This window comes from Mesoplodon bidens (genome assembly GCF_964165515.1).
Source record: "Mesoplodon bidens genome assembly, chromosome: 8".
In the NCBI taxonomy this organism is placed as follows: Eukaryota; Metazoa; Chordata; class Mammalia; order Artiodactyla; family Ziphiidae; genus Mesoplodon; species Mesoplodon bidens.
This window is the reverse complement of record NC_138165.1, coordinates 91,019,974-91,036,634: the sequence shown is the minus strand read 5'-3', so window position 1 is coordinate 91,036,634 and position 16,661 is coordinate 91,019,974. Positions and strand designations below refer to the sequence as shown.

General features: G+C 41.5%; 1 protein-coding gene across 1 annotated transcript in view; it reads right to left on the bottom strand.

Annotated features, from left to right (window-relative positions):
- Positions 1-6,862: 6,862 nt before the first annotated feature.
- VWC2L (von Willebrand factor C domain containing 2 like) overlaps positions 6,863-16,661 on the bottom strand; it is a gene marked incomplete at its 3' end in the record, with an annotated part of 153,904 nt that continues 144,105 nt past the window's right edge. Inside the window, exon 3 of the mRNA XM_081242548.1 lies at positions 6,863-7,011. Coding sequence (XP_081098674.1) covers positions 6,863-7,011 — 149 coding nt within the window. The remainder of the gene's footprint in view (positions 7,012-16,661) is intronic.

Sequence of the window (16,661 nt, the reverse complement as noted above, 5' to 3'; positions counted from 1 at the left end):
AAGGCCACAGTGGATGGTTGAAAAAATTATTTCTTTTTGAATTTCCAAAACCCTGGTGAATGATAATGTAAAAATAAAACTGACATTTATATTCTGAAGGGGCATGAACAGAGAGAGGTGTTGGAAATCTATAAGCAGTTTGTATCATACTATGCAAAAGAAATTATTTCACCATGGTGTGAGATTAATATTTACCACAAATTAGTAAAGAATTCTGTTGTTCTTTCAATGCCAACCTTTGACTTCCATTTTAAGAATACTATGAAAACATGTATGACCAGTGGAGGACTTTGGCTCTTCAAATTGCAATTATTCAAACCAGGATGAAAAAGGCACTGGCAAATAGAAACAGAGTGGGCTGCCCTGTAGACAAGCATATCTGAGGTTAATCCTAAATACCTTGGCATTATCAGCATCTTCAGCATAAAGTCTAAAGTGGGGTATGTGCCACCCCCAAAGAAAGCATGAGCTCCATGCTTTTGGTGGTTGTTATTAGCATCAATATCCTTCTAATCACCTGAACTAGAAATGTGGGCTGCTTTAATTCTTGAATCCCATTTGTTCCTCCATGAAGTCTTGTTGTCCCAACCAGTCTGTTCGAGTGTAGCCACTACCAGATCAGATCCTCATTATTCTTTCCTGGACTCTTGTAATTGCTTCTCCTTAGTGTCTCCACCTCTCTCTCATTAGACCCCATCCCGTCCTTCACTCTGCTGTCAGAATTGTTATTCTAAGACTTACATGTGGCCGTGTCACCCTCTTTTTGATGTTAATTAATCCACAGTATCAATAAAAACCAAGTCCAATTTTCTGAGCATGATTTTCCATCACCTGACAGCTAGGTTTCCTTCCTGGACACATCTTTCACCATGTCCCACCATCTTCAACTTCACACTCAAATCACACCTGTGCTTGTCACACTCCAAAGATACTATTTATTTATTATTTTTCTATTTTTAATGTTTATCTATGATCTATTTATTTTTAAATATGCTAATAGCAAACCCCAAATTCCTGCCCATCTTTTACTCAAGCTTCATGATCCAAACCTAGGGTTACCTTATCCATGAGATTTCTCTTATCATACCATAACCTCATAATGATAGCTGACACATAATAGACTCTTCTTATGTGCCAGGCTCTATTCTAAACTATTTTATGGGTAGCATTCTGTTTAATACTTACAGCCCTGATATAAAGTTGGGCGAGCCTGTGAAAATGACTGAACTTCTCCGAACCTCACTGTTCCAGTCTGCAAAATGGGAATGCTAGTTCATGATTTCATGATAGTTATCAGAATGGTTGAGCTGATGAATGTAAGACATTTTCTCTTGTAAAGTAGCCAATATAGTATCTGATGCACAGAAGGGGCTCAAGACGTGGTAGCTGACTAGCTGAACTTCATATCCGAATTCCTCCCCCACCTCACATAACTATTCATTTGAAAGGCTTTAAAACTGAAAATTAATTTTAAAAGTACAGCTTTTTAAAAAGGGCCCCTACTCAAAGCCAGGGAGTAAGGTAAGCACGGGGATAAATTAAATTGGAGTTTGGGCTTCAAAGAACTATGAGTTCAAGATCTTCAAATTTAAAGAGAAAACCATTAAGTCATTACCACAACTGAAAATGTTTGGCATATAAAACAAATTTTGAATCCTTAAAATTCAAGAAGTTCCTTTAACTCAATGTATTTAACTCTTATTCTGTGAGAGGCACTAAGGCACTAGCTCATCAAAAGAAAATATGCCTCCTGGGTCTATAAGGTTGATCAGGGCGAATCAGGTGTTCATACCAGACAGTACAGTTTGAGGCTCACTGATAAGACTACCCCCCCAGTTGGAGGTATAAATCCCTTATAAACAGGGTAAGAAAGTACAGGTAAGGTTGCCAACTCAAAGATAGCATTTGTCCTTCAAAATCATGAAGGTACCTTTCTTTAAAAGAGTAGTATTACCAACATAAACCCTGAAATAACAACAAACCCAGCACTGTCTCAGTTCATAGCTTTCTCTCCTATGCTTTGAAGTGCCCTTCCATGAAAGTTGAATCAGAAATGAACTGTAAACAATCGTTTGCAAGGGGCATAGGGAAAGAGTTGGATGGATGGGAAACTGAAAAGCACGATAGTCTAATCTTGTTTTAAGAAAATGTTGGTGGAGCCGGAGGTGTGTATCCTTGTACGGGGGATGCCATGCCAATGTTTTCTTAGTGGTTGGCTTTTTTCTTTCTTCCTCCAACAATGCAGTAGATGATGGCAATTTATAAAGTATTGTTCAGCTTTACTCTGTTAGGCAATATGTTTGTCTCAAGGAGAAGGAGAATAACAGTTTGCACTTACTCCATAAGGAAAGCTTACACACGTATAAAAGGCGGCGTCCTCTGGGTGCTGGTCATTGGAAATGGTTCTGGGTCTGGGGCTTTGTTGCCGATATTGGTAGAAAGCCTCTTGCCTACTGCTTGACCTGCTTAGAGTCTAGGGAGGAGTTTAACATGGACTTTAAAAGAGTGATTTTCCCCAAAACAACCCTCTGATAACAACAACAGACCCAGGAGTCTGTCAGAGTTCACAGCTGTCTGTTGGCAGGGTTCACATCCCTACTGTGGACTTAGGAGACATAACAACCAAATGCAATGTTACAGATGGTTTGCTTTGGATCATGCAAATGCCCCTCCTCCCCTGTAGTTTAGAAAAGTCTAAGAAATTTGAATATAAACTGGATATTGATGATATTAAGAAATTATTAATTTTGTTAGGTTTGGTAAAAACTATCCCTTTTTTCAAAGAGATGATTACTCTCTTTGATGATGTAGGGATGAAATATGCCTGATATTTGCTTTAAAATATTCAAGGGAAAAAAATACATGAATTATTATGCAGAACCTTGAGAACTGTTGCATCTTGGCAATGGGTAAATGGAGGTTCCTTATACAATCTTCTCAATATTTTTATTTTTTTTTTTTTTGCGGTACGCGGGCCTCTCACTGCTGTGGCCTCTCCCGCTGCGGAGCACAGGCTCTGGACGCGCAGGCTCAGCGGCCACGGCTCAAGGGCCCAGCCGCTCTGCGGCATGTGGGATCTTCCCGGACCGGGGCACGAACCCGTCCGTGTCCCCTGCATTGGCAGTCGGACTCTCAACCACTGCACCACCAGGGAAGCCCAATCTCAATTTTTGTTTATGATTGAAAACTTCTACAGTAAAAAATTTCTGCTTTGCCACTTAAGGTCCTGTGACCTTGGGCAAAGCATTTAACCTCTTCGTATTCTGGTTTCCTCAACAGCAAAGCAGGGATAATAAGAGTCCCTGCCTCGTAGCTGTGCTGTGTGGATTGAATAGAAAAGGTTCAGTGCACAGCACAAGGCCTGCCACAGAGTAAGCCCTCAAAAATTACAGATTATCATTAGTAGTGTGCATGGATCTGGGCCAGGGAAATAGTTTTCCTATCACTTACCCTCTCACTGCTGGTTTGAGTTCCTCTCTGATCCCTAAATCAGCCTTGCCTTTTCTTAGGACAAATGAAAATGTACTCAGACAAATGCTAAAGCTGATGCCTAATTCTAATTGAATATAGCTCTAACAACACATGTATTTTCAGATGATAAAAGTCACTTAGAATTAGTCATTAAATGAAGAGTAGGGAGAAAGGAGAAATTTAGGAAGGAAAATATACCACAAACCACATTTGCTGGTTAACACACTTTATATTTAACAAAATAGTTTTTTAATAATATATTCTTTTACACATCAAATATTGTTGCTAGAATCCCCTTTTTACAGTTGAGTGGTTTTTTTTCTCACTAGTTTTCAGGCACACCATTTTTCAAAGATTTTAGAAACTGAATCGTTTTTTTAACAGGTGTCAGCTGTCAATCAGGATGTTGATCCCTTATTTAAACAGAGCTGTAGTTAAAGCCAAGAACCAAAGGCGGAGGAGATGTAGGAGGGTAGTGGTGATGGGGTAGCTGCAGACAAAGCTTTCAAAAGAGAAAAAAAAAACAAAAACAACAACAACAGATGAAACCAGAACTGTGTTGTTCAGAGTTTGGAAAGGATTTCTCAATGACCTGGGTAGAAGGAAGTTGTAAAGTGTTTATCAGTTTATGAGAAATTCTGTCACAGTATAGGTTCATCTCTCCCTAAAGGGGGAAAAATGTCAGTGCTACAAAGTCTTAAAGGAAACAGCTTGTAGTGAGACTCTGAGAGGGAAAAAAAAAATCCAAGGACAACAATAAAATAATCCCTCTCTCTGGCTGGTAACAGAGGCTGCTGAGCAGCCTTCATTCTGCAAACTCTCTGAAGAGAGTTTCTTGATGGGTATTATACTTCATTCTCGAAAATTCTTGTTGTGACTCTCACTGTGCCCAGCCTTTGATGCAAAATTTCTGTACCCTGGCTTCCCAGTTGCTCTCACCTTCTGTTTTCTACAAAGGACATAGTAACTCCTTAATAATAGATAGGGTACTATGAAACATGGCTCTATTAATGATGTTTTCTGGGTTTCAAACCTTATTCCTGTCATTTATTATTATTATTTCTTTCCAAGAGTGAAGATTTTGAGGCTGGCAGTAGACAACCTCAGGGCAAAGAAAGCTCTATAATACATCTCTGTCTAGAAACAAGCTGAAGTGTGGAGTGCCTTTACTTTGAAGTGCAGGAATAAATCATGCAGAATTGTTCATGAATGATTCATGACTGTCTTTATGATGTATCCAGGGTGGCAACTGAAAAGTACCACCCTTGCTTCGAATTGGTGTTCTAAGGGAAGGCGGCTTGATGTTCTCCCTCAGACGGCGCCAGCCTGACTATTGGTATCAGAACACAAGCACAGTGTGTGTGAGAAGTGTCAGGTCCAACTCGTCAACACATTAATTTTGGAAATGACAACTCTTTCTTGATGACGGGAGGAGCTTCCAGGGAGGAGAGGCTTGACGATTTTAAAGGAAAACCCAGTTGATGAGACTAAAGAGATGTGTGTCCTGAGGGGGGACCTGTGGTGATGAAGCATCACTCCCTTTGGAGGAGACTGACCCATCCCCTCGGGGCTGCTGGTCGTGCCTGTCTGCAAGGGCTCAGAGGCTCACCAAAGCCACAGCCTCAGCCAGACCTTGCCTGGTACTTCCCCCCACCCACCCACCACGGGGCGGGGGAGTAGAATCTGTACTGATTATTCTAGACCAGTGGTTCTCAACCAGGTGAAATTCTGCCCCCTTCCACACACCCTGGGGACATTTGGCAATGTCCAGAGACATTCTGTTATTACAGTTAGGGTACTGCTCTTGGCATTTAGTGGATAGAAGCCAAGAATGCTGCTAAACATCCTAAAAATGCACAGGACAGCTCCCAATGACAATTAATTGTCTGGCCCCAAATGTCAATAGTGCTGAGGTTGAGAAACCTTGTACAGGAATGCAGCAACTCCACTGGAGCTGTGGCCAAGCCCAGGTGTGAGGGAGAGAGAAAAGGAAAGAACATTGGTAATGAAGACAACCTTCAAGGTTCCTCAAGGACCCTACCAGATCTGCGCCAGGGTTTTCAAGACAGGAGAGTGGAGTAAGTGACTAGCTATGCCATGTGGTTTCAGAATTGTTAAATTTGCACTTGAGTAGAGGTGACATCAGATACCCTGTGTATTTTATTTTTTCTGTTACTATACTAGCAGCATTACCAGGGCAACCTTGAGACTCTTCAAAGGTTCACTTTAATTGTTCAGTGTCTAATATATACATTTTAAAAACTGTTCAACAAATGGAATTGTATTGTGCAAGACTCACTCTACCCTAATCTTTAAATCAGCACTTGAGGTGGAAAGAGTGTCCTGAATCTGTGTTTTAGACAGAGGGCTGAGCGGTCATTACTGTAACATGGCAAACACAGTCCCGAACCAGAAAAACTGCCTGTGTGTATGACTGGCTTTCAGCCACATCTGAACTCAAAAGCCAGAAGTGTTCAGAAGGATTCAGATTCACAGTGGGGCTATTCACCCTGGTTCTGGTATTTATCGTGCCAGGTGACAGAGTGGGTGTAGTGTGTTTCGTTATAAGCCGAACTTAAATTCAGCATCATGAGAAAGTCTGGTGATTGATGCTGCAATTTTGAATACCTGTCTCCCTTTGGATTCTTTAGTGAAGCTCATGGTATTTTTCACATATTAGTTTTTGATTGGCAGTTTCAAAATTTTGTGAATGAAATGTGTGGTTTGTAAGAATCAAATTGTGAATCTCCACATAATGCACTGAGCTCCAGTTCCCCGCCCAGCCCAGCAGTGGGTCCATCTATGTGCACCTCTCTCTTTTCCCTGCAGGGCAAGATTCACTCGAGGGGAGTGATTGCTTGGATGCTTTTGCATCTTCCTAATCAGGAGGGTCCTCACTCCTGACACTGCTTTACTGAAGCTTATTTGACACAACTCAAAACCTTACTGTGCAGTCAAATCTGGCCCCTTAGACTCTAAAGAGGAAAAAGCAAATCACTCCAAGAGAAAAATGCCAGGTTTACAGAAGAGTAAAAATGGAGAAAATCAGTAGATGGTGAGCTGGCAGGCCAGAGGTGTCACCAGAGAAGAAACCTGTACAAGGCTATTTCTTTCTTTTTGTTCCAGAAATCCAGTTGTCAAGTCACCATCAAGCATGGATAATTACAAAAGCAGTTTTGATAGCTATATGCTATATATATTTTATATAGCAAGAAAGAAAGAGAGAAATTTCCTCTTAGTAAAATATTCACTTTTGTCAACCCTAAAAGGTTTTGCTGGTGACCCTGTTGTAGCTGGCAGGAGTTTGTTTGTTTTCTCTTGTTTTAAACGTGTGCAGAGTAGAAGCCATAGCATTCTCTCCTAAGAGCTCGTCATCGGGTGGGAATCTGTTCTACACAGTCTGCTTGCCTTGGCATTCGCGTTTTGAACACTGAGCAGGCTTCCACCAGTCCCCGTTGTGACAGTGACAGATGTTACATTCATCCACTTTCACTTCAATGCCAGCCGGAATGATCGTAGTTCCTGCAAAGCAGTTTGGACCTGGAACACATACATAGGCTGATTAATTGATTAAGTCTGAGAGGCTCCCTTTCTTTCTTCCCGACCCCAATAAAAAGAATCCAACCCCCAAAGCCATGAACGCGTAGGTCAGACTACTCTTAACAGTGTATCTTTAAGGAATTTTCTAGTCATCTCCCTTAAATGCAAACATTTAACTCCTACTGTCTTTTGCATACACCTCATATTCCCCACGTATGTCACGCATTCAAAAGAAAAAAGATCCAATGCTCAAAATGTCTTAGGGTCTGTTACTAAGTACATGCAATTTTCTAAAGTAAGGTAAGGATTAAACTCTATTTGCTTTATGCTCTGGGGTGTAAATGCTGCCAAAGTGTCCCCTGAAACCATCTAGCATGGTCAGCATCACTTGTCGGTACCCTGTGGCCTGTCCTCTCCCTTCCCATGGTGGGTTTGAGACAATGAACTCACTCATTCCCTGGTTTTAGCACTTCCCTAAGCCCAGTTCCTGGAATCCCAGCTTGTTTCTTGATAACAATGAATAATTCATGACCAGATGATTTATTCATGTCCCAAACAAGCTTTGTTAGAGGTTCATTTGATTTTTGTAAATGGAGTTCCTTTAATCTGCTGGTTATCTATTTCTTTAAAGAATGACCCAAAGGTTTGGCTTTTGTAAGTCAGCAGGAATTTTATTTTACTTTTTCAGATTCAGAAAAGCTTTACTGAAAATATCACTTGTTCGTTAAAGATGGATGTTTTTTAAAATTCACCAATCTGTTTTTTACTTCTTATCTTTCTCCTCTTTTCCTTACTTTCCTTTTATTTTCTCTGGTTTTTTTCCCCCTTTGGTTTTTGTTTTCTTTTAACCTTCCCAATGTAGAAATGCGCATGTTCGGTATTGGTGATATTATTTCTCAAATTTAGATGGGATAAAGATTGCTTCCCAAGATGCAGTGGATTATAGCGGAGTGATGCAAATTGCTGTTTCTTAGAAATGATTTGGTATAAGTCTCTGAGGTACGTATTTAGATAAATAGAGGGGGCACTGAGTTGTGTCTACTAGTGATTTATTCATCCAGCATTATTGGCCACTTGCCATTACCACTACAAAGTAGCATGGCAACATACATTGACATCAGTGCCCTACTTTCATTTGCTTACCACTTGATAACGATTTACGAGACTATCTTTACCATGAAATAAATGAAATCGGGGTGATTTGTAGTTCACTTCATAATTGGAATCTTGCCTTTCTAAAAATGGTAACTATTACATTACAGTGTTGATTTCTCAACACACAACTATTCAATATGCTACAGCTTTAATCACCATTGTTTCAGAGCTCCCGGAGCTCAACTGTGCATTTATTTACCAACTGCGTTTACGTACCTATGCCTTTCCTTCACTCAGGTGGACAGACACCTGGGGTGTGTGCCTGGGCATGAAGAGCCAGCAAGAATAGGAGGGATATAATGGGTCCACACAGATAAATTAAACAGCTTAGTGAGCTGTCTTTTTTCGCCCAGGAAGTGCTTCTTCTTAAGATGCTGTGGTTATAAGCTCTTGGCCATCTTAATTGCCGATTATTTAAGGATCACTATATCAATTCCATAAGTCTTAGCGTTTAAGTCATTGTTTGATAGCCTGAACTGTCTTTGGGTCTACACCTCCCTGAGAAAATTCCACACCAAATCATGAATGTGTCCTGTTATTAGAGAACTTGGCAAGGAGTCTTTTTCAGAACGTAGCTGGCTATCCCATGGCTGCTGTTGACAGACCTCTCTCAGCCCTGCTGGTTCTCAGCCAGACAGGGTCTGACCACAGCCATACTAACTTCAGAACTTGAACTAGATGAACACTAACTACTGTTTTCCCAGAACTAGCCCAGAGAAAGCAATAGTCTCTCTCTTTCCACTTCTCCATATCCAACCAACTGTTTTCACCCTAACTGTATACTTTTAACTTTTCCAGATGGGAAAATAATTTATTTTTTCTAAACAGTGGCTCCCAAACAAAGAAGTCCCTGAAACAGAACAGGTAGAATGTTACCCAGAAAGAGTTTTCCCAGCTTCTTTTTTTTTTTTTTTTTTTTGCGGTACGCGGGCCTCTCACTGTTGTGGCCTCTCCCGTTGTGGAGCACAGGCTCCGGACACGCAGGCTCAGCGGCCATGGCTCACGGGCCCATACTCTCCGCGGCATGTGGGACCTTCCCGGCCCGGGGCACGAACCCGTGTCCCCTGCATCGGCAGGCGGACTCTCAACCACTGTGCCACCAGGGAAGCCCTCCCAGCTTCTTGAAAGCATTTGGAAATGTGTCAGTAGAATCTTCACACACTCTCTCTCGTCTGTCTCCCTCTTTCTCCCCCTCTCCCCCCCTCCTTTTCTCTCTCTTTTTCTCTCTTTGTGTGTGTGTGTGGCACACTACTGGCTCACAGGGGGCAGGTTCATCTCAGTGGAACAATAAGAGAAAAAGACAGGGATGGATCTTGGTAAAAAGAGATTTCTAAGTCATCGTGCTTATCTTGAAGAGGGTTTTTACTAGAGCTCTGGTTTTCATATCTGCCCCTTTTGGCATATGCTGCTACCATACAGTGATCAGCATGTATTTGATCAGCCTCTGTACATCATTTCTTAAAACTCATTTAGAATTCCTGCACTCTCAGCTCAGGAAATATTAGTTTCTATTGATTGACAGAATGAAATGAAAGATCCTTTGCACTTTGCCAGGATTGACCAGTCAAAGGCGCTGCCTGTAAATAACATAGTAACCTCTGGACAGTCTACTTGGCAGCCAGAGGTATTGTACAGAATCAAAAACTCCTGTTTGATCTCATTAACAGTGATTTTATAAGCACCCGTCTGAGAACTTCAGGTGTAACTAAAGCAAGCCCCATATTTGCTTGTTAATAGCCTTATCTGCTTAAAAGTAATTTAGATAATTGTCAAGCAAAATGTTTGGCACTATTTAGAAATTCTTCTGGTTTTGGCCCTTTTTTCTTAATAGTGCTGACAATAAATGCTATTTGCTTTCAGCGTGTGAGTGTCCTACATGAATTCCTTACATAGGAGATCTGTCCTTCTATCTACTCTCTTCCTTTTATTTGGGGGCTGCTTTCCTTTTGTCTTGGTTTACGTGAAAGAATAAGTTGCTTAGAAGAGTGACCTCAATGGCAAAAGCAACAAATTTTAATGCTGAAGACTTGGAGAGACTCCAGAGGGTGCAGTGAAAATGATTAAACTGAAGGCTGGCAAATAAGACCTCTGAGAAAAGGTTAAAGGGATTGGAATTATTTAATCTAGAAAGGGAAAACAAAGGTATAACTCAACTCTCAGGGGGTGAAGGCTTATTATGTGAAGAATGGTGACCAAATATTCTATCTTCTGACACCCAGAATAAGTGGAAATGGAGATGCATTGATTCTCAAGGAATTAGAAGCACACACACAAATTACTCAGCGAACTGAGAATTGAGTGTGGCAGTTGCCAATAGTGTGGTGAGGCCTTCTCTCTCAGAGATCTTTCAGAGCACAGGAGGTCTCATCTGTTAGGTAGATTGAAATTGTCAGTTCCTTGAAAACAGGAACGGAGTATCTGTTATTTCTGATGGTCCAGGCCTAATACTGTGTCTTGCAAATATTAAAAACTCAGTATGTGTTTGCTTAACTGAATGAAATAGTATGAACTAACTAGTTATATATTGGAAGCAAAATTATTTTCTGAACTTATAGATCCGGCCTTACATATATATCAGGCCTAGCCCTAGTAATATAGAAATATTTGACCCATTGAGGAAGTTGGAAGTTGAAAAACCAATGGGTTTAGAATGATGAGTGTACTGAGAAGTGACTGGGAAAACAGTGGTGTTCTGAAGCTGGGGACTCCTGTTGGCTTGAGAGAGCCATTATTAAATATTCAGGAATTTTATAACCTTGTTGATATTATTTTGGTAGCTTGAAATTAACATTTGGGAAGTATTTATGCCACTAAAATCAGCAAATGCTACAAATCAGGATTTTAACTCCCCCTCTCCCCACCTGAGAGCCAAATGGTGTAATCATTTATATCATTAGGTTAGGGCTCAGGGTTCAGGGCATTACTGGGAATGTTAAAAGCAATGGGAAGCCAATGAAGTATTTAGGTAGGGGTTCGTGTGTGTGTGTGTGTGTATGTATGTGCACACATAAGCATCTGTGTATATGCAGGCACGTCGATAATCATGAAGTAAAGACTGATTCCATAAACTGCACCAGGGTCATCATGTGATTGGTCCACAGTGCACCCATCTTTGGACTGTCCATGATGTCTCAATGGAGGTAGGACCTTTGAGATTGCAGACAAAGAGTAGAACCCTCACAGGCCCTGGCCACTGTGTGATTCCTTTCTCCTTTGCTCTGAGGCATTAAAAGTATCTGCTAAAATGCTGGGGTAATATTAAATTAGCATCAGCAATTAACACATCGGCTTGAATTAACTGATCAGATTACCCCTTATAGAAAGTAAGGTCCTAAGGGAAAAAGCACCAGGAAACGTGCAATTTCATCTGGAAAAAGGCAAAGGGTTGTTGGGGGGAGCAGGTAATTGCTAGGAAGACAGTTTAGCTGGAGTCTCTTAGGGGACCAGGGTCACTTTTAATCTGATGGAGATACTGGGCTGTTTGGGGAATTGGAGGATCCTATCAGTCAAGCAACAAACCAGTCCTGGATAAGTCAAGCATAAAAGCACTAATTAAAGTTGTATGTAGAGAATATCCAGAATAGCCCAAAGAACCACGCCTGGAGGTAATACAATCAGGAACAAGGGCCAATATCATGCCACAGATATGACCCAGTGAAGACACACCTTGGGTGCAGATATAGCAGCCTGCTCCATCAATATTCCCAACCCAGGACCCTGGATGCTGCTATGAGGACCATCAGCAGAGCTAGCTCCCTGACCAGTCTTGCCAGGATGAGGATTGTGTAGTTCTTCTTGAAGTCACTAGCTTTCAGTGGAAAGTGTGCAGCGGGTCAGCCTGGGGACAGAGCCCAGTCAAACTCCTGCACCCTAGCTGCAAGGGAGGCTGGGACGTGGGTACCTGGCATTTGTAGCTTCTCTAGGGAGAGAGAGACTTTCTTCATACATAGAGGATTCCCCAGTCACAGGAAGGAGGCAGTTGTTCATTTCTGATGCTAAGATGGATGGGGAGAGGGGTCAATGAGGGCAGATTTCATCTGCTTCAAAATTTTTTCTCTGGGGCTGACTGCCAGTGTGCTTGTCTAGCAATCAGGTAACAAATATTCAGAAAAAGGCCACTCTAAGCATGAGTGATACAGCTGTTAAGACAGAGTTCCTGCCTTCAGGGAGTTGACATTCTAGTGGGGTGAATCAGACAAACAGTAGAAAAACAAACAGGACATTTCAAGTCATTCTGAGCTATGAAGAAAATAAACAAGGCAGTGTAGTTGAGGGCCTAGACCCAGGGAGGGAACATTCGTTAGAGTTTACAGAACATATTCATATATGTTTTCTTGTTTCATATTCACCATAATGCTGTAAGGTGTCATCACGAATCCCGTTGCATACATGAGGAAAGTAAAGCTCAGAGAGATTAAGGGACTTGATAAAAGGCAGAGAGCTAGATAATGGGAGAGTTTAAATACCAACGGTCTTATTCTGACTACTTTCCTCAAGGAGAGGCTTTTCTATGTGTCCTATCACTCCCAATGTCAGCCAGGATGGTACCCTTTCCTGTTCCTGACTCCCCAGCTTGCTCTGGTAGGAAGCTCAGATGAGATCCAGATCCAGTTGGCAACAGTGAATTCAGTGAACACGTTGGGAGTTCTTTTTAAGAATTTTCACGCACAACCTTATTTCCTCCTCACATGAGCTACTATTTCCTGTGTATTATAGGTCAGACAATGAGGCACGGAAGTATCAATGACTTTCTCAAAGTCACACAGCTAGTGAGTGATTGAGCTGCGACCCAGAGCCATTTTTCTAGGCTCCGTCCCAGAAGTCAATCTTCCTGTGAGTAGGAGCTACTTTTCATTTCCTGCAAGTTTTGTAGGTTTTTTTTTGTTTTGTTTTGTTTGCGGTATGCGGGCCTCTCACTGTTGTGGCCTCTCCCGTTGCGGGGCACAGGCTCTGGACGCGCAGGCTTAGCGGCCGTGGCTCACGGGCCCAGCCGCTCCGCGGCATGTGGGATCTTCCCGGACCGAGGCACGAGCCCATGTCCCCTGCATCGGCAGGTGGACTCTCAACCACTGCGCCACCAGGGAAGCCCTTCTTGCAAGTTTTAATAGCACCTGGGATGGTATGGGATGGATTAGAGGGAAAAGGTTAGGATGTTTAAGTTCCTGTTTAAGTCTGTGTGTTTGTGTATGTGTGTGTGGGCATGCACACATATGTAAGTAAAGGGAAGGTCTGGCTACACAGTCCCTGTGGGGCAGAGAATTGAGCCCCTCCAGCAGCATTATTCAGCTTCTTCTCCATAAGTGCAAAGCAGGAATTGCTCCCAAGAAGCAGTTGTAGCTGAGAAAAAGTGTGGCTCTAGCGATCGTCTCCAAAGGCCACCAGGCTGGTGCTGAGATCTCTCAGTAGGAGATGCCCTGTTCTTGTTGCCCCAAATCTTCACAACCAAGCCTCCTCCTTCCCGGAGACTTGGAAAGCCAGGATGGTCATGACCATTTTATAGGCACTTCTGGATTATAAACTGGTATATGGCGTCCCTGAAAACCCTCCTTCTGACAACAATTTCATATTGCCTGACAGGCCTTTTTTAAGTATTGCAATTTCTGGCCTTGATTTGAAAATTTATTATTGATGCTTGGTGTCTTTTAGAAATTGGCTGTAAACGATCTTCCTGCTGCATAAATGAGGCAGATTCCTATTGTGTTAGGCTATAAACATCCTATATTTATTTGGCAGGGCATCTAAATCATTGTTTCAGCAAATAGGAGGCTTGTAGGCATCAGTCTGGGATTGAATTGGATTGGAGTATGTTCATCCTTTTAACTGATCTTAATTCTCTGCTTCAGGAAATCTGACAGATGTTATTGTGCTACCAAAAAGCAAGTAGGCTTCCGATCAGGTGAACCCATTTCCGACTATTAAAATCTTGGAGAAAATGTTTCTAGCAACAAGTAATTAGAGCTGATTGCAGTGAAAATTGAACTAAGTGACTGAAACCTGCCCAGTAGCACATTCCAGTGGCCTAGTTAGGCCTGGACAGAGAGCAGAGATGAGATTCAGGTTGTTAATGGGAGCTTGCAGACTGGAGAATGGGGTGCTGCTGTCTACCTGCTTCTAGACCCTCATCCCTATGTTACTTTCCAACTATTTTATTAAACCTGAGAACAAAAACTTCCTCAGATTAAGGTGGCAAGTCAGGAAGGATTGTTTTCTCAGAGGCTGCCCAAGAGGTGCCTGTTAATCATTTTATTTGAAAATTCAGTACTGCTGAACTCCCACACAAATTTCAGTGTGAGGGCTCTGGAGAGTTTTTTGGCCCTTAAGTATGTAAGATTTATAGCATGGTGCTCCTATTAAGCAAAGTCCGAAGACTGGAGCAGAGAGAGGAAGGACAAGGTCAGGCTACACAATAGAGGTAAAGGTTGGCTGCTTTTTTCCTAATTCCAGGCAAATCAGCAGCTGTGAGAATCTGGAGTCATTCACAGTCTGCATTAGCTGGCCCTATATGTCCAGTCTCACCTTCACCAGGATATGTGTGGTCAGAAAATGGCTTGGTTTGCTGTTGTATAAAACACTATCTGGTGAGTTTTTGCTTCAAATGATGAAATAGTCTCAGCCCAATTTTCCAACCTTAAACCAGCTGACCTCCCCTTGTTAGAGCTTTCAGTGTTTTTCATGTTTCTTCTCAGCAATCCTAAAGGTAGGAAGAGCTGGTATTACTCTACCCATTTTACAGCTGAGGGCACTGAGTTTCAAACAGAGAGGAGGTGAGGCGATTTACTACTTATTTCCCAGGTGAGGCACTTTATTTCGAGGTGAGCAGATAGAACTCTGGAGTCATACTGTCTACATTTCAGTCCTCCTTCTGCTATTTCCTGGAGGTATCATCTCAGTGTCCTCAGCCATAAAGTGGGAATAATATTAAAATAATAAGAGTTTTTACCTTATGGAGATTTTGAAGAAGCAAATGAATTAACATGTGTAAAGTACTTAGAACAATGCCTATCATGAACTAACAATAAATGTTAGTTGTTGCTATTTATCACTCTCATTATTATTACTACTTGAGTTACCATCTGTGCTACTTTGCATAGCTTATGGATTCCAGGACCTTTGATTCCTAGTCTGTGTTTCTTTTTTTAATTTTAAAATATCAGTGAAGAAATTAATATGGTTAATGTCAACCAGTATTTTTTGCAAAGTGAGTGGATGTACAACAAAAAAATCATTCCTGTGTGGATTTTCCCCAGCTTTGTTTACTATTTACCAGGAAGCCAGACAGTTGAAGAGAACAGCTGAATAGAGAAAGCATGACTGGGGAGAGTTAAGGGGAGATATATTAGTCTGAACCAGTTGTTGACTGTGGAAGAATTCATTGGGAAATTGATTTAAAAATGATTTGCTTGGATGGTACAGACAACTGGTTTCATTTGTTGGAAATAAAGAGCCCAGATATGGTGGGAGAATGTCTAAGGTAAAGGCTAACAAAGAGATTGAAAACTAATTTATTTATTTATCTATTTTTTAATTTTTTTTTGTTAAATTTATTTATTTATTTATTTTTGGCTGCATTGGGTCTTCGTTGCTGCGCGGGCTTTCTCTAGTTGCTGCGAGCGGGAGCTACTCTTCGTTGTGATGCGTGGCTTCTCATTGGGGTGGCTTCTCTTGTTGTGGAGCATGGGCTCTAGGGGCGCCAGCTTCAGTAGTTGCAGCACGCAGGCTCAGTAGTTGTGGTGCGTGGGTTCTAGAGTGCAGGCTCAGTAGTGGTGGTGCATGGGCTTTGTTGCTCCACGGCATGTGGGGTCTTCCTGGACCAGGGATGGAACCCACGTCCCCTGCGTTGGCAGGCAGATTCTTAACCACTGCGCCACCAGGGAAGTCCTTGCAAGCTAATTTAAAGAGAGAGTAGGAAATGATAGCTATCTATGGATTGATCAATTTATCTACCTATCTAACTAAAGGTTTCTGCTTTTTTATAGCATTTTCTTAGTGCTTAAAAAAAGGATAATGTGTAAATGCCCAGCAATAACAGAAATAATGAATGAATTATGGTACTCCACTTCATAGACTCTTCTGTAGCCATGAAAAGGAATGAACTATAACCTCTAGCTGACTTGCAGGGATTTTCATGAATTATTATTGAATAAGAAAAGAATTATGCAGAGAAGTGGGTATAATATCCTGTTTAAAAAAAATAGACAAACTTCTGTGTGTACATTTGTATAAAATTATATGAGGATGGAGGAAAAATAAAGAAGCACAAATACTAAGTTGTTAATGTGGATTATCTTGCTGGAAGAAGGGATTGCTGATGGGGGAGGAGATGGGGATAGGACAAGTAGCAGGAGGAAAACAAGTGCATCACGAAATATTTGGTTCTATAAACAAAAATAAAGAGAAGTTTTAGACTGACATGCATTTTAAAATCAATGTGTACATTTAATGCTGTAATTGTTCCTTTTTTCCTTTAAATCTGTTAAATCGATAATATGTCTGAC